Source organism: Orycteropus afer, unplaced genomic scaffold, assembly GCF_000298275.1.
Source record: "Orycteropus afer afer isolate SDZICR_OR568_19922 unplaced genomic scaffold, OryAfe1.0 scaffold00259, whole genome shotgun sequence".
Taxonomy (NCBI): domain Eukaryota; kingdom Metazoa; phylum Chordata; class Mammalia; order Tubulidentata; family Orycteropodidae; genus Orycteropus; species Orycteropus afer.
Genome location: NW_006921846.1, coordinates 4,641,975 through 4,664,355, shown reverse-complemented (window position 1 = coordinate 4,664,355; position 22,381 = coordinate 4,641,975). Strand labels below are relative to the sequence as shown.

At 40.0% G+C, this 22,381-nt stretch overlaps 1 protein-coding gene across 1 annotated transcript in view; it reads right to left on the bottom strand.

Annotated features, from left to right (window-relative positions):
• Positions 1–20,028, bottom strand: part of DOCK11 (dedicator of cytokinesis 11) — a 165,764-nt gene extending 145,736 nt beyond the window's left edge. Inside the window, 8 exon segments of the mRNA XM_042782197.1 lie at positions 1,918–2,052; positions 14,218–14,313; positions 14,954–15,023; positions 18,779–18,861; positions 19,264–19,353; positions 19,432–19,548; positions 19,929–19,988; positions 19,990–20,028. Of these exon segments, the coding sequence (XP_042638131.1) occupies positions 1,918–2,052; positions 14,218–14,313; positions 14,954–15,023; positions 18,779–18,861; positions 19,264–19,353; positions 19,432–19,548; positions 19,929–19,988; positions 19,990–20,028 (690 nt within the window).
• Positions 20,029–22,381: the final 2,353 nt, after the last annotated feature.

Genomic DNA, 22,381 nt, shown 5'->3' with positions numbered 1-22,381 from the left:
TTGACTGCTAACCAGAAGGCTGGCGGTTCAAACCCATCAGCCACTCCTCAGAAGGAAGATGAGGCAATCTACTTCCGTAGTGATACTGCCTCAGAAACCCAAGGAGGGGTCGTCGCTATGAGTTGGGGCCGACTCGACGGCACATAACAACAACAACAACAACAATTCACATGCATAATATGAAATAGTTGTTTCACACAAAATTGTGGTTCACAGTAACAACATGCAAGTGGCTTGTCCTTAATACTAGTGCACAAAAAAATAAAAGCTTCCTTTCCTCAAACATAAGGATACATCCTTTTACATTACTACTTCCTTTGTCATGACAAAAGGCATTACACTCTATCCCCCTCCCAAACAGTTGAGTATTTAAAAAAAAAAAAAAAGCTCATAAATCAATCATTTTCCATTGCCTGGTCATTATTCAAATTTTACCAAGAAAGTTCCTCCTCTTATCTTCAAAGTACAGCACAGGATGAAATTAAACTGCTACAATAAGTTAACTTATTGAAATTAAACTGCTATGATAAAGATTTATGTATTTGGAATATTTGGGAGGAAGATCATAAATAGATGGGGAAAACAGATCTTGAGAGAACTATAAGGGAAGGTCGGAAACCCAAAGAGGGGTCATTATGAGTCGTATCCGACTCCACGGCACCCTGGCTCCGTAGTAATGGCTTCTAGCTCTTGATCAATCAACTTCCTATTTGGATAGTCTCTCTGCCCTGTTTCATGAACCCTTTGTTCATGCCCCCTTACTAATTCAAATCAACAAATATTTGTTAAACCACTACTGTGTGCACGGCACTACTAAATACTATAGGGGATACAGAAATGAGTAACATGTGGTCCCTGTAATTCAAAATAGAATGTGTAGGGTAGAGCCCACCCACCTCCATTTTATACTTAAAAAATAGTAATGTTGTTGTTATGTGCCGTCAAGTCGGACCCCACCCACAGCGACCCCTCCTTGGGTTTCTGAGGTGGTATCACTATGGAAGTAGATTGTCCAACCTTCCTTCTGAGGAATGGCTGGTGGGTTTGGACCGCCAGTCTTCTGGTTAGCAGTCAAGTGCCTTAGGCATTATGCTACCAGAGCTTCCCCCGCAAAATATAGTAAAGGTTAAAAAAAATAGAGTATGTATAATGAACCATAAATTAGAGTGTGATTTAGTTAACATGATAGAGGAAAAAGCAAAGTGGTACCACAAGGGAGGTGGCGCTCTGTCCCACTTGGTGGGCATAAGGGTGAGGAATGAAATAGAAAACATTTCATTGTAGAAGTGGCATTTGAGCAGAGTCTTAAAGGATCAGGTTCAAACAGGAACAGAAGGGGAAAGTATATACCAAAGGGGGTAAGGAAACAATGTGAAGAAAGCCACATATGTGTGAAACTCTGTGGAGTGCTTGGTTTGGTTTGACTAGAACAGAGAGTGTATAAGAAAATGAATGCAAGGGAGACGAGGCTAGAAAGTAGAGTAAGGCCAAGTCACTGTAGGCCTATAATGCCATGTTAAAATCTTTAGACCTCACCCCATGAGACAATAAATCAAGAGCCAAAAGCTTTTGAAAAAGGAAGTAAAGGAGCCAATCTATGTATTAGGAACAGAGTGTAAAAGATGAAGTACAACAGCACAACCAATCAGAAAGGACAGCTTTAGGAAAGAGAAGACAAAACAAAGATTCAGAAAAGGGGCAGTGAGAAGGGAAAGATTAGAAGATTCTAGATACTCTGTGGAGCCATACTCAAAAGGGCTTGGTAAACAGGAGCGAGAGCAGAGCATCAAAGAGGATTCTGAGGTTACTGGTTTCAGTGGATGGAGATGCCATTAACCCAGACAGAACAACAATAAAGTTCTTAACAGTCCATCGATACTTTGGAGAAAAAGAAATAGATTACTTGTAAAACTCTACCTGAACAACATCAATGCAGGCGTCCAAGTAGATGCAACCTTTAGATTCTTTTGAATTCTTTTCATCTTTATAGGAATTAAGAATATATGAACCATCTGGAAGCTGAGTCAAGTAAAAATACCGTCTCTTGAATACCTATGGGGGAAAACCACCAAAGATACATTTGTCAAATATATACTGCATTTGAACAGCTTGTTCTATCTCAAAACCTTAAACAGCTTTTCAGGCTTTGTATCAGCATACTTCAGACAACCCTGGGAAGTTGTTAGGAATTATGACTATCTTCCATTTTTCTTTTAAGATAGAGAATTTAAAGCCAAGTAATTTACCCTCGGTTAACCAAAGATCTAGAAAAGAACAATACTTAACACTGCTTAACACTTTAAAGTTTATAAAGCACCATTTCACGATAGCATTCCTGCATTTAATTGAAAGCCATGGTTGGACTCTATTTTCGTTCATATGACCACAAATCCAAATATATATAATGTACATACACATACCCTTGTATTATATATTTACATTCCACTCGTATTCACCTACACTGTACTAGCACCTCTCCTTCTAAAAGCCCAGCTTATAATGCTCAAAGGTAAAAATCTGTGTGTCATTAGCTGCTTACCAGTTGTTGCTGAACACTGAGATTTAAATCAGTACACCCAATGAAACAGTGCCATTCACTGGGAGTTAGGGATTCACAACAGTTAAGGAGCAGCCTGTTGCTATACTTCACAGCAAAGCCTACAGGAATGGAGAAAAGAAGCAAGACTACCTGATTCACTCACGCTGCCCCTCTATGCTCCCTTAAATGTAGGACTCTGGAACCTGATGTACAGGGTGAGAAGAGGAGATGAGGAACTCTCTGATAGGAGCTATGGTGGTATTGTGCCTAAGGCACCTGACTGCTAACCAGACAGTTGTCGGTTCAAACCTATCAGCCACTCCCCAAAAGGAAGATGGGACAATCTACTTCTGTAAAGATTTATTGCCTCAGAAACCCAATGGGGGGGTCACTATGAGTTGGTATCGATTTGATGGCAGTGAACTTAGTTTTTTGGTAGTGATGAACCCATGCTTCTTTCAATAAATCACATACAGCAAGCTGTGGTCAAGTGTTTGTTGCAGGGAGGGGGGGTAGAGCTTATTCCAGTTCCAATTCTCCAGGATGATGAATCTAACATCATCTTACAGTGGGAAGGGAAGAGTGGGAAATAGACTCTTGGTGATTACTAAGGAAATATGCATTCCTACTCGTCTTACCCACAGAACTGAACTTTAAGTTTTAAATTTGTCAATTTTAATCACCTATCTGATTATCTAGGACGATTCCTGGTTATCTTAAGAACCTGAAGTATGGAAATTGTGTTGCTTGGCAAGATGATTATTGCACACTATTTAACTTCTGGCCTAGTACGTGAGACATCAACAACTTCTTTCTCCATAGCATGAGCAAGCGGAATATAAAAACATGTCATAAAGGGTGTCTCTTTTTAGGAAAGCCAATAAAAAGAAATAATGATGCTTGTAGTTGTTTTTGACTTGGATTAAGTATTACCGATTTCTGAATGGATGACAAAAATATACTAGTGTGAGGAACACCCTAACGGGTTAGACTGCTAAATGCTACAGCTTCTATTCCAGGGAGTAGCCATGTGGGTTATGTGATATCAACAGGAAGGGGTCCAAGCAGTAAATATCTGCTTGCTTTCCAATGCCAGTCAAGTTAAGTTTACCAAATTATAAAAAACAAAATAAATAAATAAAACTTCGAGCCCAAAGCACACTAAAAATAATAAAACTGTGAATTTCACATTAAAACAAAAAAGACTGCCACATTATGATACATAAGATAAAGAAAGGATATCTATAACTTCTCATATTTCATTTACCTACATTTATCTTTACTGGACTTATAATTGAAAAAACTCTATTAAACACACAAGGAAAATGTTAATCACAATGGTAACTATATACGTACATTTGCTTATTTTCATGACATTGGTTCACATCTGTTATTAAAACGATGGGAACAGAAGACCTAAAATTATGTACTGAGCTCATTTCAAATGAACATTTATTAAGTACTTACATTATGCAAAAGACTGCATTTTAAAAAATTATGACAAAAAGTATGTGTAAGAAAATTAGAACAAATTTTCCAGACAAAAATTATGAAAATTAAACCTGATCAGAATTTGAATTATGACAAATGCTAAAAAGTCTCTAGCTGCAGTGGGACAATCTGTAGAATATATTTGCAGGGTCCACAGCCAGCAACAGAGAGAGGGGTAGAGGAAGGAAAAATACAAAGGAAAACATTTTGTGGCATGGAGTCAGATTATAGCCTGCTGCTTTTTTTTCACGTACAGCTGCCTCACCAAGCAAAGGCATTCTGTGGCAGCAACCACTTCCAATATTAGCAAAGCCCATTATTAGAAGAGAAATGGAAAGGGATCTGAAATTACAGTAAATCACTTCCTCTAACATTGCAATTATGTCTAAATATGACACTGATTTAGGTAGCTTATGAATCTGGGGAGAAAGCATGGTAAAATGGAAGGACCAGATGCCTGAAAGTCCTAAGAATTTGGTTTTCACAGTTGGGCTCATCTGCTAGCTACCATGACTGCTCCTTTCTAGGCCTGCCTCAGTTTCCTCACTGATAAAACTACTGGACCAGACTAAATTGTAAAATCATGTTTTTTTTAGAATCTATGAATAATTTTTATCAAAATTGAACAAGCAGCTGTCCTACATGGGGGGGGGGCTACCCTCCCAAGACATTTCCTGCATACTAGAAGCATACAGATAAACAACAAATCTTTATATAAGCCACCTCTATTTAGAAACCAGACAATGACCCGACAACAGATCCCTAAGGTCTCCAAGATCTCTTCTCATTCTAGTATTATATAATGCACGCTGGGTTTCATTTTCTAGGAAGCTTTTACGGTGTCTTTCAAAGAAGAAAAGGGTTCCTAAATCTCTCTTGGGAGCTCTGGTAGCATAGTGCCTATGGCACTTGACTGCTAACCAGAAGGCGGCAGTTCAAACCCACCAGCCACTCCTCGGAAGGAAGATAGGACAATCTACTTCCATAGTGATACTGCCTTGGAAACGCAAGGAGGGGTCGCTATGAGTCGGGTCCGACTCGACGGCACATAACAACAACAACAAATCTCTCTTAAGCAACCAAAAGGGAAATCAGAAACATAACTTCTATAATATTTAAAAAATTTCCAAGATGTGACTATTTAGGGCTTAAGTCCACATTTGTTTACATTTCAAAAAGACAGCTGATAAAATAATGACTATATGGAACAGTAGTATTTACTCTAGATCATACCTTTCATTTGAAGGCCCCAAGTCCTTTGTAACCAATAGCTAATTCTGTTAATATCCCTTGGGGGTAAGTAAGCATCACCTACATTTTACACAGCAGCAAACTGAGAGGCCAAGAGCTCATTCAAGTTGACCCAGGCAAGTCAGCGGTAGGACGGGAATCAGAATCATACCACAGTGACAAACGAAGAGAATCCTGCCCGAGCCTCCAATGGTTTCTCATCAAGGGTAGAATAAATTCCAGAATCCTTATCATAGCCTGGAATGTGCTACATGATTTGGCGTCAGATCACTCCCGGTCCATGGGCTTACAAATCAACTTAATCCAATGAACTAAACCCATTGCCGTGGAGTCGATTTCAACTTGTAGTGACCCTGTAGGACACAACAGAACTGCCCTGTCAGGCTTCCAAAAGTACAATCTCTATGGAAGCAGACTGCCACATCTTCTTGCAGGGCAGCTGGTGGATCTGAACCTCCAACCTTTCAGTTTAGCAGCTGAGTACTTAACACACTGCACCACCGGGACTCCTATGACTTACCAACTGCTCTTTAAACACCCCACACAAGCTCCTTCCAGGGCCTCTACTTCCTGTTTCCTCGACCTGGAATCCTCTTGTCCCACATACCCTCAGGTTTTTGCTTGAATGCTGCCTTCTCTGAGAGGCCATGCATGATCACCTGCCCTCATAATTGCAACCTTTTTTTATCTTTTTCACAAAATTACATTCTTATTCATATATCTGTTTACTTATTTACTATCTGTCTCCTATAGACTGTTACGGTCCATATCTCATCTCCTGCTACATCCACATTACCTATAATAGTTGCCTGGGCTCAACAACTGCAAAATGAAAGATGAATGAATGAATGAATAATGTATTCAGATTCTCTGGTAGTTTCATCCAATAGAATGGTGTTTCTCTGTAATGTCCATACTCCTCCTCTTCCTTTCCTTTTTTTTTTTCAAGTATTGAAGATACCTGAAAATCTCCCACCATACTTGAGGAACATGGACCCTGACAAGTAGCCTACCAAGTCTGCCCAGAATAAGAAAACACGGAGGAAGCCAGAGGCAATGATTATCTGGTATCAGTGTCCACTGAATTTCTTGAAGGATCCAAGGTCTTTGCATGGTAACCTTTTAAAGTTTACTGTTCTTGAGTGGGAACAAAGGTCTTTTGCCATTTAGTTGAAACAAAGATGGCAAAAAGGCAGGAAAGTCTGAGCACCTAGTATCCCCAAAGCAGAAAATCCTTTTACTTAACAAATCTCAAGAGTGTTTTCCTAAGTGGGTCGTCTACCAGTCACCCTGTTGCCATGGAGCTAGCTCAGACTCGGTGACCCCATGTGTGTCAGAGCAGAACTGTGCTCCACGGGGTTTTCAACGGCAGATTTTCAGAAGTAGATTGCCAGCAATTAATAAAGAACCAGCTAGATTCTCCCAAACGGACACGTTTGGTAGCGTATCTTTGATACACATGTGTAGAAAGAACAATTGACAGAAAAAACCTTTTCTGCTACTTAAAATATATTTCATACTTACAGTAAAATATGTGACAAGTGTATATTAACTTGACATGGGAATGAAAACATTCAATGTTATTAATTGGATAAGTAACTTTTTAGTCAATTAAACTGTTAAGAACTAGTTTTCTCTCTTGATCAAAACCAGGTATTTCTGTTTTAAATATACCACAACGGATAGGGAAATGGCTAAAGTATATAGTCAACTCTAACTCACTGCCGTCGAGTCAGTTTTGACTCATAGAGACCCCTCCTTGGCTTTCCAAGGCGGTATCTCTATGGAAGTAGGTTGCCCGATCTTCCTTCCGAGGAGTGGTTGGTGGGTTTGAACCACCAGCCTTCTGGTTAGCAAGCAAATGCCTTAGGCACTACACCACCAGAGCTCCCAAATATATGGTATGGGAAGGTAAAGAGGTGGTGATATTCCTGTATGGTGATATTCCTGTAAAATTTAACTTTTGTTTTTTGTTAGGTGCTGAGAAGTTGGTTTGGACCCACAGCAAAAGAATGAAACAACGCCCAGTCCTACACTATCCTCACAATCGTTGCTATGTTTGAGTCCATTGTTGCCACCACTGTGTCAATCCCTTTTGTTGAGGGTCTTCTTTTATTTCACTGACCCTCTACCAAGAATGATGTCCTTTCTCCAGGGACTGGTCCCTCCTGATAAAATGTCCAAAGTACATGAGATGAAGTCTCGGTATCCTTGCTTCCAAGGAGCATTCTGGCTGTACTCCTTCCAAGACAGATTTGTTTGTTCTTTTGGCAGTAAACGGTATATTCAATATTCTTTGCCAACACCGTAATTCAAATGCATCAATTCTTCTATGTTCTTCCTTATTCACTGTCCAGCTTTCACATGCATATGAGGCAACTGAAATGATCATGGCTTGAGGCAGGTGCACCTTAGTGCTCAAAGTGACATCTCTGCTTTTTAACACTTAAAAGAGATCTTCTGCAGCAGATTTGCTCAAACACTTTAAAGAGATCTTTTGCAGCAACTTTGCCCAACGCAATACATTGGTTGATTTCTTGACTGCTGTTTCCATGGGCATTGATCATGAATTCAAGGAAAATGAAGCCCTTGACAACTTCAACATTTTCTCCATTGATCATGATGTTGCTTATTGTCCAGTTGTGAGGATTTTTGTTTTATTTTGAGGTGTAATTCATACTAAAGGCTGTAGTTGACATTCATCAGTAAGTGCTTCAAGACATCTTCAATTTCAGCAAGCAAGGTTGTGTCATCTACATATCACATGTTGCTCATGAGTCCACCTACAATCCTGATGTGTTCTTCATACAGCCCAGCTTTTTGGATTATTTTCTCAGTATAGAGACTGAATTAGTATGGTGAAAAGATACAATTCTGGCACACACCTTTCCTGATATTAAACTATGCAATATCTCTTTGTTCTTTTCTTACATAATTCCACCATTGCTGGGCAATGGACTTTTTTTTTTTTTTTAACTATTTAGCTTGAAGCAAAGTCTAGCAGGGAGAGTCTGCAGTATGTTTGCTCATTGCAGATACATTCTATCAGACTGATTGCACTATGTCATGGTGAAACAACAACCCTCAATTACCATGTGATCAAACACGCATGTCTGATCCTGGCATTCAAGGCCCTCCCACAATCTTACTAATAAAATAATAACAATTGCTAACATCATTTGTAGAGTGCTTATCATGTTGTAACCTCTGACTAAGTGCTTTCCTCATAATGTATCTTTCAATCCTCATAACAACCTTGTTTTAAGGACATTATCACCCTCATGTTATAGAGGAGAAACTGAGACATAGGGAAATACCAAATAACCAAACCAATTTTATCTCCTGACTACCCAGCTTCACCTGCCACACACGCCCTGTACATGTTGCCTGCCACCCTTACCTTCTCCTTCCTGTTTCATTCCTTCAAGGCAGAGTCCTTGGGTGGTGCAAACAGTTAACACAGTTGGCTGCTAACCAAAAGGGAGGAAGTGTGAGTCCACCCAGAAAAGCCTTGGAAGAAGGGTCTGGCAATCGACTCCCAGAAGATCATGTTGTTTTTGTTATGTGCTGTCAAGTCAGACCTGACTCATAGTGACCCCTCCTTGGGTTTCTGAAGCAGTATCACTACGGAAGTGGATTGCCCCATCTTCCTTCTGAGGAGTGGCTGGTGAGTTTGAACCGCCTGCCTTCTGGTTAGCAGTCAAGTGCCTCAGGCACTACGCTACCAGAGCTTCTCCAGAAGATCACAGCCATTGTAAATCCCATGGAGCACAGAGTTCTACTCTGTGGTAGTTAAGGCTGTATGTCAACCTGGCTAGGTCTGGTTTCCAGTGGCTGGGCAGCTGGTGGTAGTTAGCCCCCATAATGAGACTGGCAGTCCCCTCCATGATGGAATCTGCTGCAAGCAACTGAGTAGCTGCTTTAGGGATGTTGTCTGTTTCCTGTATATAAGGCGAAGCTCTGGGAATGGGCTACAGCTTTTTGGAACACCTGGACACTGCATGTAGCCAAGTCTTCATTGAACAGCCTCCCATGCTTTGCCAATCTTGGGACTTTCAACGGACTTCAATCAATGGCCTGCTGTGTGGTTTAGAATTATCAGGGACTGTGCTTTTTTGTCAGCCTTGGGTTTGTCAACCTCAGCAGCCAGCAGCTACCTGAGTTAAGAGACGCCTCCAATTTCAACAGGCTAGGAGCAAGAGGCAGAGCTGAAGCCCAAGGGTGAAGGGCTCTGACCCAGCCCCTGGAGCCTGGCACTTTGAACTCTAGCCTCTAAAACTGTAACAGAATAAACTCCTGTTTGTTAAAGGAAACCCATTTGTAGTATATTCCTGTCAGGGCAGCATTAGGTAACCAAAACATATTCTGATACACATAGAATTTCCAGGAGCTGAAACTGATTCAATAGGCAACTGGCACTGGTCTTTTGAGGCCCCACCTCCTTCAAGAAGTCTTCTTTGAGCTTAGGCCACAAAGATCTGGACTCATATAGCACTTGGTTTCAGGACTGTCTTTTAAAAGATTATTTTGGGTTTGTATGTATATTACATCAAGTAGATTTTGAGTTTCACTTCTTACCCTTCTCTCTATCCTCCACAAAGCTTGCTCCTTGTACTAATAAAGTATTCAATACATATGTGGTGATAAATTCATTGATTTCTAATAGAATCTGGGACATAGAAAGCATCCAGTAAATGGTTTTTAAACAGTGACCAATTAATGAAAGGACAAAAAAAAAAAGTTAGTGAGAAATCCCCTAAATGAGTGTAATCCATTTGTAAACTATGAGAGTCAGATAGAGTTCAGTAGAAAATTGGATGAAAGGATTTACTCTTCCTTTTGTTCCAATAAACATAGTGACCTTGGCATTCCAGCAAATTTTTTTAATGTCGTGTGTGCTTTCTTAAGTATAATGCTCTTTTGATTTGTTTTCCCATTGTGGCTGGGGGAGAGGCTCTGCCATAACAGTCCAAGAATTAGTGAGGACTGTTGAACTTTGCATATGTAACATGTTTTTTGTGCAAAAAAATTATATATATATATATATATATATATATATATATATATATGAAAGGGCATCAGAAGTGAGTCATATATCAAGCAGTTGAACTTGCAACCCTGATAACAAACCAAGGCACTTCAATATTTAATTGCTGAGAATCGGGAGGAAGGAGTTATAGGAATGTTACAAAATTGAGCCAAGAAGATGTATAAAGGTAGGTGTCCCAGGGATTGGCCAAGAATCTGCACGGTTTTGTTATTATTTTAATGAAAAAAAGCCTCTTTAAAAAAATATATATAAAACCACCCTTAAGATATATCCCTTAGGAAAAATAGTGCTAAATACCAGAGAAAGGTCATGTTCAACATCATACCTATCTCATCTACATTAAATTCCTTCACTGATATGGAAAGAAGTTTAAGAAAGCAGATGTCTCTAGCAGCTACTTGATAAAGAGAGAATGTAAATGATTAAGTTTCTGTTCAGGCTGCAGTTTGTCCAAGGAATCATTTACTCTCTGTGGTATGTTAAACGTCTAATACTTTTCCAGGAATTGAAGACTGGCAATGAGGGAGGGGTGTTATTATTAACCAGAAATTACAAATTAAGGAAATTAAATATATGTCAAAGGAGCTCTGGTGGCACAGTGTCTAAGGCATTTGACTATGAACCAGAAGTTAGTAGTTCAAACCCACCAGCCACTCCATGGAAGGAAGATGGGGCAGTCTACTTTCATGAAGATTTACCATCTTGGAAACCCAATGGGAGTCACTATGAATCACATCAACTCAACGGCAGTGGTTTTTTTTTTTTTTTTTTTTAATGATAAGGCGTGTCCTGTTTTAATAAGAACATCAAGAATAAAGCAAATTACAAACTGAGTAAAATGGTCACTGTAGTTCTCTTAACTGTAGACAACCAACAGAACTTTTGCAAATGCTGTACAATGCTAATAGCTTCCTCAATGAAAAGAAGTGCTGGGGCATGTGAAGTGTGACCTGTGGAGTGATGTGTATCATTCACAGCTCTCCTGTAGCCTGGGTTCAATGGGGGTAAGTTTCTCAACCAACACTGGGGATTCTGAGCAAGTGCTTTTGGGAAAATAATGACAACTACAGAAAACGGGGCAGATCATATATCTTTTTCTTTCTTTTTTAGAATTTGAAGTTTATTTAATATATGATTTGGAAATCAGGGTAACACTTCAACGAGGCAGTCAAAAATGTTCCTCAGAGGAAATAACTTATTTTGATAGAATAACCATTTACCCTAAAACACAGCTCTAGTGTGAACGTGGAGTGTGTGTGTGTGTGTGTGTGTGTGTGTGTGGTAGTTGTATGTCAACTTGGCTAGGCCTGTTTTGAGTGGCTGGGCAGCTGGAAGTAGTTATTCCCCATGATAAGACTGGTAATCAACTCCAAGGTAGAATCTACTGTAAGCAGCTGAATAGCTGCCTTAGGGATGTGGTCTGTTTCCAGTACCTAAGAAGGAGCTTTGAGAAAGGTCTCTGAGCTTTTTGGCACATCTGAATCCTGCATGTAGCTGAGTCTTCATCTCAGTGGCCTGTCATGTTGTGTCTGGGACTGTCTCTGAACCTGAACTAGTTTGTCTGCCATGTTGTTTGGTAATCTTGCGACTGTGCCTTTTTTACTTGTGGACCTTGGATTTGTTAGCCTCGCAGCAAGCAGCTGCCTAAATTAAGAGAAGCCTCCAGCTTCAGTGGGCTGGGAGCAGAAGCAGAGCTGAAGCCCAATGTCAAGGGGCCTTCACCCAGCCCCCAGAGCTGGCTTCTAAACTTGGACTTCTAGTCTCATAAACTAAAAAGAATGAACTCCTGTTTGTTAAAGCTGTTCACTTGTGGTTATGTGTGTTATAATAGCACTAGAGAACCAAAACATCTGCATAGAATTATAACCTTCACACATGAATTTCTGAACCTGATAACCCTAATAGAAGATATGCTATTATAAAGCCTTGAGTCTCAACCAGCTAGTGAGCACCTATCGAGTACTACTGAAGAGCACAGGTTCTAGTATTAGCCTGCCTAGGTGTAAATCCCACCTCTGAAAACTTTAGTTATTGAAGTTCTTTGTGCCTCAGTTTCTACATGTGTAAACTTAAAATAATGATTGGATCTATCTCATAGGACTGCCATGAAGATTAAATGGAATACTAACTATAAGACATTTAGTACAAAGCCTCTTGTCGTTAGGTGCTGTCCAGTTGTCTCTGACTCATAATGACCCTGTATAACAGGACAAAACATTACTTGGTCCTGTGCCATCCTCACAATACTAGGTATGTTTGAGCCCATTGTTGCAGCCACTGCATCAATCCGTCTCATTGAGGGTCTTCCTGTTTTTCCTGACCCTCTATTTTATCAAGCATGATATCCCTCTCCAGAGACTAGACCCTCCTGATGACCTATCCAAAGTAAAAATGAGATGAAGTCTTGCCATCTTTGCTTTTAAGGAGCATTCTGGGTGTACTTCTTCCCAGACAGATTTCTTAGTTCTTCTGGCAGTCTGTGGTATAGTCAATATTCTCTAACATCGTAATTCAAATGCAGCAATTCTCCACTCTTCCTTATTCATTGTCCAGCTTTCACATGCAAATGAGGCAACTGATGCCTGGTACATACTAAGTCCTCAATATATGATTTCTTTTATCATCACATGCTAAGGTTCATGCAGGAGACATATAACTAAGCATTCAACAGCTTCAATTCATTATTTTCAGGGCTTGAAAATGAGAACAGGTCATGACCACTGAAGAGAAATTAGTAGGTAAGATCTTAAGATAAAATTTGACTCTTCCCTTGGTAGACACCCAGAAGACATCCATGGTTTCTGCTTGCACTGCCATGTGAAAGACAGAATGACCTTCAGTACCTAATGAAAGTGTGAATCATCCTCAGTGAAACACACGATCTTATACTGAATATTTGAAAGAATAGCTTTATTTGGTATCAGAGAATAATTTGTTTTTCTGCTCAAAATCATTGAGTAGCTTGTTATTTTTCCCTTTGGGTTTTAATGTCTTTTTATGGCCTCTTGAACAAAAGCCTACCTCACATCCAAAATATTCAAGGCCCTGCATGAGTTTATTCCTTCCTATGTTTCTATCTTTGTCTCCCACACACCCCTTACACAAACCCAGTATTCTGGCCAAACTATAAAACATTCTAGCTAGGTTATTCTGAAGGCATTAATATACTGTTTCACACAGTAGTTAATCTGGTACATTTCTAATCTAAACTGGAGACCACTGGAGGCCAGGGGCCCTCTCTTAGACATCCATGTATTTCCCCGGAGTGACCAGCATTTAGTAAGCACCTAACTACTTTTTGCTAAGTAAATGGGTTACCCTACCTTTCTACTCATTATGTTTAACTCCTATCAAAGGAACCTTTCATGTTCTTTTTTCTTTTTCCAGAGCTATTTTCTTCATTCAACTGACAGCCAGCCTCCTTTATAAAGTTCATGATTCAGAGGATAACAATTACATTTCTGTAAAAAGTTGCACTTCTTAATTCATCCTGAGGTTTCAGATATTAAAATTATTAAAGAAACATTTTTTTTTGCTAGAATTCATTTAAAAATAAATACTGTTTCTGTTGTTGTCAGGTGCCCTTGAGTTGGCTCTGACTCACAGCGACCCTGTGTACAACAGAATGAAACACTGCCCTGTCCTGCACCAGCCACACAATCTGTGCTATATCCGAGGCCATCATTGCAGCCACTGTGTCAACCCATCTCGTTGAGGGTCTTCCCTTTTTCAGTGACCCTCCACTTTACCGAGCCTGATATCCTTCTCCAGGGAATGGTCCCTTCTGACAACATGACCAAAGTAGGGGAGATGAAGTCTGGCCATTCTACACAGGCTATTTATGCCAATATCCTTAAAATAATGAAATGATATAACTATTTCCTACCTTCATGGTAACTGTGATGGTGCTATTCACATTTGCTTTATGCAACCAGCCTTGTTTTATCATACCACCCTTCTGAGAACATAAAGAAGATGAGTCCTGAAACAGAGCAGAAACCATCAGTAAAACAGCAACCATCCAGCCAGCTAATCAGTCAAATATATGGGGGACGTGGTACTAAGTGCTGTCCCTTTCCTAATTAAAGCACAAAGCCCCCCTCCCCCTACAAAAATGCCTGATTAAACCTGAAAGTGTTGACTACACAATGAAAGGCTCTGCGCTGTGCACACAGTAGGCACTTCAGATATTTACTGAATCATATGGGCTCTCTTCTGGGAAGGTCTTCTGCATTATGTACACAGTCTAAATGCAGTACGAAATGTCACAGGAATCCAGGCCATCTGTTCCAGGAGGGATCAATCAGACAGGAGAGTCCATATGAATCACCATACCACATGCCCAATGCAGGAAAGGCAACTTCACAACCACATCCCATGAGTGGGGGAATGTGTTTACATACAAATCACAGCCCTTTTTACTTGATTTTTCCTAAATCCCATTTGGAAATGAAACAATTTTAAAAAAATTAGAACACTCAGTTTGAAAGCTGGCCACAGATCATTCAAAAAATCCAATTCCTCAATTCTTTTCCTCATCTTTTCTCAAGGAATTCCCTTTGGAATCTCTCTCAGCAGAGGTAACCTTGAAGAAACCTGTGTAATTGCCCCTATATACTTACCTCATCTTTCTCACAGTCCTCATCAATCTCAAATACATGATTGGGAATCTTTTCTGGTCTCAGAGATTTGCTGAAAATGCAAGAGAACTATCTTAGACACTAAACAGAAGAAAGGAACAAAGCCATGAACGAAACAATACAAGGCTTATAGACTTGATTCTGTCATACACAAGAAAATGCCAAGACATAAGAAGGAGAAATCATTTTCTCCTTTCCAAATGTAGATTCTCCCCTCTGATTAACTTACTTTCTATAAGGTCTCCCACATGTGCTGCCAGCAGTAAAGAAGCCAGCCCAGATACTCAATGCCTAGTCAGGGAGTACAGAAGTTGGCAAGGAATGTGGCCAGAAGTGCTATTGGTGGCAGAGTCTCCTTCCCCAGGTCAAACAGCAACATAAGCAACTAAGACATCCTTCAATAGGTGAGTGGCTAAACAAACTATGGTACATCCATACAATGCTATTTTACTCAATGATAAAAACAGCTATCAAAATAAAAAAGACATAGAGGACACTTATATGCACCCTGCTAAGTGAAAGAAGCCAGTTTGAAAAGACAAGACATTCTGGAAAAGCCAAAGCTAGAGCAACCCACTGCCACTGAGTTGTTTCCGACTCATTGCGACGCTACAGGATCTACAGGATGGAGTAGAACCACTGACTGGGTTTCCAAGGCTGTAAATCTTTACAGAAGCAGACTGCCTCATCTTTCCCCAACAGAGCAGGTGGTGGGTGGTGGGCTCGAACTGCCAACCTTTTAGCTTTTAGCCTCTGCACCACCAGAGCTCCTTGAAAGCTAGAGAGCTTAAAAGCTAGAGAGACAGTAGAAAGGCTAGTGGTACCAGGGGTTCAGGGTGAGGGAGAATGGGATAAGTAGGTGATGCACAGGGCATGCTCAGGTAAGAGAAACTACTCTGTATGTTACGGTAACAGTTGACACATGACAGCATGCATTTGTTAAAACCTATAGATCTGTACAATAGAAAGAGTGAACCCTAATATAAACCATGGACTTAGTTAATATTAATGTTACCAATTATAACAAATGTACCACATGAATACAAGATGTTAATAATAGAGGAAACTGTGCAGGGGTAAGAGGAGGTAGATGGGAACTCTCTACTTTGAGCAATTTTTCTACAAACTTAAAACTGCACTAAAAAAGAAAGTGTATTTTCACTGCTGGTGGGACTGTCAAATGATACAACCACTATGGAAAGTAGTGTGGCGATTCCTTAAAAAGCTGGAATTAGAAATACCATTTGACCAGCAATCCCATTACTAGGTATATATCTGAAAGAAGTGAGAGCCAGGACAAGAACAGATATATGCACAACCATGTTCATCATAGCACTATTCACAATAGCAAAAAGATGGAAACAACCTATGTGCCCATCAACAGAAGACTGGATAACCAAACTATGGTATAGACACACATTGGAATACTATGCAACACTAAAGAGAAACATAGTACCTGAAAAATACTGTAAAACATGGATGAACTTGGAGGACATTATGCTGAGTGAAATAAGTCAATTGTAGAAGGACAAATATAGTATCAGTTCGTTATTGTAAAGGGTCAAGGAAATGTTTATATAGGGAAGGAAACTTCCTTTGTTGACTACCAGGGGTGGGAGGGGAGGGGAGAGGAGAGAACACTGCAAAACAAAACAAAACAAAATGCATTGATTCATGTCGCTTTAAAATAAATAAATAAATAAAGTGTATTTTATAAAAAGCAACAATGGAATCCTGATTCTCTCATTTGTTCTCTGTATGACCCTGGACTGGTCATCTTAGCTTTTTTGGACTCAAGTTTTCTCCTCTGGGAAAGTGCTTTGAAAACTATAAAAAGGTGTATGAATGTCTTATTTCTCTAATATTCTTTGCCAAATATTTCATATATACTACCCTGTGAGGTTGGGAGCTCTGGTAGCATAGTGGCTAAGACACTTGCCTGCTAACCAGACGGCTGGCAGTTCGAACCCCCCAGCCACTCCTCAGAAGGAAGGTTGGGCAATCCTACTTCCGTAGTGATACTGCCTCGGAAACCCAAGGAGGGGTCGCTATGAGTCGGGGCCGACTCGACGGCACATAACAACAACAACAACAACCCTGTGAGGTTAGCAGTAGTCGATGAGAAAAGGGAGGCACAAACAGGTTGAGTGGCTGGCCCAAGGTCATCCAGCCAGTAAGCAGCAAAAGTAAGATCTGAACACCAACAGTCTGGCTCCTGGGCCAGCCTGCTCACAGCAGTCCTTCAACCCAACTGAAAGAGATGTGCACTTTTGACAGCATGTCCCTCTGTACCTAAAAAATAGCATGGTAACTGAAGAACAATAGGAAGTGATATTTGAAATATTACTAAATCTATCTCCAAAATGGAGAATCCATGCCAGGAGCAAGGTTTAATGAACAGTATATCTGGTAACTTGATGGTGCTAATACAAAAGGAAAAAAAGGCAGAAGTATTATGAGGTGACAAGTAATTAAAATGACAGATCTTTTTAATAACAAAAAAGAGCCCTCCAAGCTGATGCAAAAACCACATATATGTGTAATCATCTCTGTACTTCTGGGTAGATAGACTGTACTGGAAGCAGGAAGCATTCACCATTGCTATATGCCTCTGAAAGTGTGGTACAGGCACTAGCAAACCACATGGTCGAGCTGTCACTGCAGATCCTGAAGAATGATTGGCAGGCCACATACAGGTTGACTGCAGAAGTGCTTTGAGGGCCCACTACGCTTGGCAGTTATTGTACTAGAACTCTCAGTTACCAAGAATAATTTTCAGCATTGAAAGTTTAGGAGAAAGAGACAAGTAACAATAAGGCATGCTACCATTAGAATGTGGATATCCAATGGATAACCAAACTGTGGAACATACATACAATGGAGCTTTGGTCAGCCATAAAGAGAAATTAAGTCCTGATAAATGCTACAACATGGATGAACCTTAAAAACATCATGCTGAGTTAAATAAGTCAGACACAAATAAATGTATCAGGGCTTTGAACCAGCTCTTCCTGGTTCTGTCATGAAGTTTCACAAAGTGAAACTGGAACAGACCTGAATTTGTAAAATGTGGGTATACTGGAATAATAAGCAGAACAGGAAAAATTAAGGGTTGACACCCTGCTAGAAACTTAATTTCCCTCTTAGAAAATAAGGGTAGAATGTGTGTTGCACAGCAATCAAATCTCTTGATCAGCAGAGTCCAAAACAATGGTGCTCAGCTCAAAGATGGTGGCTGATTGCACTGCTGTGAATGTGTGTCATTCTCCACAGTCCTGGTAATAAATAACCCAATCTCCTACATCAGGTTCCTGAAAGGGCTCACTATGCCTCTTTTGAGCCTCTCATTCCAGGGTTTTGACATGTATTTTCTCCCATTCTGGTACACCCACATTTTACAAATTCAGGTCTGTTCTGATTTCGCTGCGTCAACCATGATTTTGAACTAGTTCAAAGTCCTGATATGTACTCACCATAATAAGAAAAATTTAATTAAATTCTTTGCCCAAGCAATGTCCTGCGGTCAAATTGAGCCAAATATCTTTTAGCTTTTAATCTACACTGACCGCTGGTCAGTATACATGCACCAAATCCAAAAACTGAGCTCAGCCATTTTGGGAAGAATTTCAAGGAGCAAGTTTAAAATGTATTCAAAATTAACCAGAATACTCCATTTACTAAATATGCTAGTTATTTGAGGTTTTGTTTTATTAAAATTTTAACTGAGAGGTTTCATAAGAGGTTTAAAAAAAAATAAAAAGTTTAACAGTTCTGCTTTTAAATACTTTTCTTGAATTCTAACCTTACCAAGGCAACATCCGAAAGTCTCCAGAGAAGTCTTCATACTTGTAGTTTACCACATGCCAATCTGTACTGTAGGTCTTAATACACTAAAAGAAAACATGAATCTTCAATTTTAAATACAGGAGAAGTATGCATATACCTACTTTTTTTTTTTCCAAGTCTGGTAATTAGCAGACAAGCTTTTTTAAAAACCATTTGGGAAATGTTGGTACTTGGGTTCTTCCTTTAGGAAATACTGGTGTTCTCTCTAAAGCAATTGGCTACAATCAACCCCAATTCATATGCCCTTTTGAAAACTCTGATGTCCAGGGAGCACACAAATCCAAAAGAAAAAACTAAGAGTATATTTGGGAAAATGTTTAAACTGCATCCTCTTTATCACATTATGCAGATCTGTTACGTAGATCAGTAATTTTATTTTCCATTGACATTAAAGGGAAAAGATTTCAAGTGCATGATTAATATTCTGTGACTTCTGAGCCTCTTACCTCTTTGACAAACAAACTCTGGGCTCTTTTCTCAGCATCTTCTGGTACAGTAGACTGCACTGTTCTATGTTGCCGATTTATCACCGAGATCTAGAAGAAAAAGAACACTTTTGCTTTGAGAACTGATTTGGGCTATGCAGTTCTGTATACAAGTGCTTGTGAACTCACAGATATATCTTCCATTGGAAACATAAGCAGGTCTCTGAGAGGGTCACTGTAAATCTGGGTTTTTCTCTGAGTGACAACATTCTCATAGTCCAGGGGCTCCACAACTTTGGTCTTTTCCTTTATAAAAGACAAAAAAAAAATTGTCAAACTCATAAAAGATAAACTTCTCTCTACTAAAGAAACATTATTTCACAAGACAAGGGATTATTAAGAAGTATTTAAATAAAGGAGACACTTTCAGAAGACAGATATTCTCCATACTTAGATACACATACCAAGAATATACATACATACACACATAGAACCCTCTTTGCCAAATACAGGACTTCCACAGAAAGCATTTTACTCTGCTTATTTATGTGCCTTTAAAAATGTATTGAATTTAAAGTAAAACAACAAGTTGCCTGCTGTTCAGAAACCTGTCAGTTGAAATTTACTGAATGTGCACTATGTACTGAGTAACTGAAAGAGAGAAAGAGCCAAAATGTCTGTGCTACTCTGTTGCAGGAACACTGTCCAAAGGCTGTATCAAGGTCCAGTATAGCTGGGGCAAGCAAAGGTAGTGAAGACAGATGCTTGATCCAGTGGACAGGGCATGAAAGATGAGGTTCCAGGGCACAAAGTCAGTGGATCCCTGTCAGGCTTCCAGACAACGTGGCCACTGATAGTAGGGCCCCAGCCTGAAGCCTGGGGTACAAGGAGCAGGACCAGGGACTCTGAGGCACCTAGCATTGAACTTATTAATAACAGTAATAGTAGTAGTTAGCATTGACTGAGCCCTTTCTTTATGCTAGGCCCTGTGCTGAGTGATTTCTATACATTTCCTCCTGTAATACTTGTAATAACCCTAGTAAATAGGTTTAATCATTATCCCCATTTTACAGATGAGGTTAAGTAACTTGCCTGCCTTCAGAGTTGGAATTGAAAGCCAAGTCTACACTGAAAAGGCTCCGCTCCTTCCACATAATACAGCCTTTCCTGCCCTCAGAAATACATGAAGATACTAATATGGAGGATACAGAACTTGGACTAGGAACCCATCTATCTTCCCATCATTTTCTTTCCTCCTTTGAACTTACCGTGATCTGATATATCATATAGTTTACCATTCTGTCTATTTGAAGGCAGGGATTTTTTTTTTCTTCATTCTAGAACAATGCCTGACACACGGCAGCATCCAACAATTAATGAATTGTTGCGTGAACTTAGAGACTATCTGATTCATCAGACCCATGTCTAAACATGCTACTCTAACACATACCAAGTTAGGTATGTATTAGCGATTTCTAATGGCCCTGTTCTACTTAAATTTACTTGTTTTTTCTTAATAACTACATAATAAAAAACAATATAAATAAAACTCAAATTTAAGATGTAGTAAAAATTGATAATAGAATCATCTGAGGTAGTAGCCAGCATACCATTATCCACACGATACTTTGAGAAGTTTTTATATATGGTTCACAATAGGCCACAGCTAGATCAAAGTTCCGTATCTCAAGGGCAGTGTGTCCTTTATCAAATTACTTAGAAGGATTAAAGTAAATCATTCTAACCTGTGGGAATGTGCTCAACAAATCCAAAATATCCTAACAGAGAGATACTTCAAGTCTTAAGTTTGGATTGGGAGACCCATGATTATTAGTAGCTGAGTATTTCAACGAGATTGAATCAAGCTGATCATCCCTATCGTGTCTATGAATACTAGTGTAAAATGACTTCAAATCAAGGAAAACATTCTTCTTTTGGTAACTCAGATTTTCTGATAGGAAAATTTGACCCCGTTGTTCCATACCTACCATGTTTTCATAGACCCAAGTGAAAAGGAACTCGGTCTATATCTTCTAACACTCTAAGTTAGTGATCATTTTCTCACAGAAGTTAAACAAGGTTAAATCAAACCTCATTTAAGAAAGCAAACCTGAGGAGTGGGCCCAGATGGTGGACTGACTGGTCAGACACACCATGCCGTCTCCTTACAGCAAAAACCCGAGAAACTAAGTGAAACAGATAAAGGTGACAATCCTAGAACCCTGAACATCTAATGGGAGGGAAAAGAACAGAACTGAACACCAACTGGCAGAAGAAATGGAAAGAATGCAGTGAATGATAAGTGATATGGAGCAGAGGTGCTCTGCCAGCCATCCTGGTCCAGTGTGGCCATCTTGAGACAAACCCAGTGGTGACCATGGGAAAGGAGCACAGGAAGACCCAGAGAGAAGCAAGGTGAGCAGAACACGATCCAGATCTGAGGAGGGAAAGCACATGAAAGAGGGTGAGAGTTCCAGGGACCCTAGCGTTCACAGAGTAGGGAGGGAGCAAGCATCCACAGTCAGCTATACCACAAGGAGTGGTACCCGACCATTAAAGTGGGTGGTATGCATAAAGCAACAGATCCATGGATTGTCAATGGGAAGTCCTTGTTCCAACTGGACTCTGAGCAGCCATCCCTATTGTACTTGGTCAGGGGAAGATTCCACATGCCCACCGGCCCACTTTCCATCCCCTTGACCCGGTGAACAGTGGCATCCATACTTCTGCACACCTGCCCACTTACCACCCACCCCCTCAACATAGTGAGTGGTAGAGACCATGTTCCTGTGAGTCCACCAACCCCATCCCCCCATCCTGGCTAAGCAGAGCACACACTCTTGTTTACCCTGCCAGACACTGCTTTTGCCCACCTGGAGGCAGGTAGTGAGCACGGCAGTGCTGCCAGACTAGGGACCAGTGTAGCATACCCACCCTGCCTGCCTAGATATATCAAAACAAAATAAAACAAAAAACCAAGACAACATATAAGCAAACATATAATAAATCAAGCAATCATACCTTATTAACACCTATTGGTCTCTCCTCATCCTGAGCAAAAAAAGAATGAAGAAAATAAAAAATGCATGAATACACTTAGTCCAAGGGACCAGGACCATGTGAACCTCAGCCTCCATGA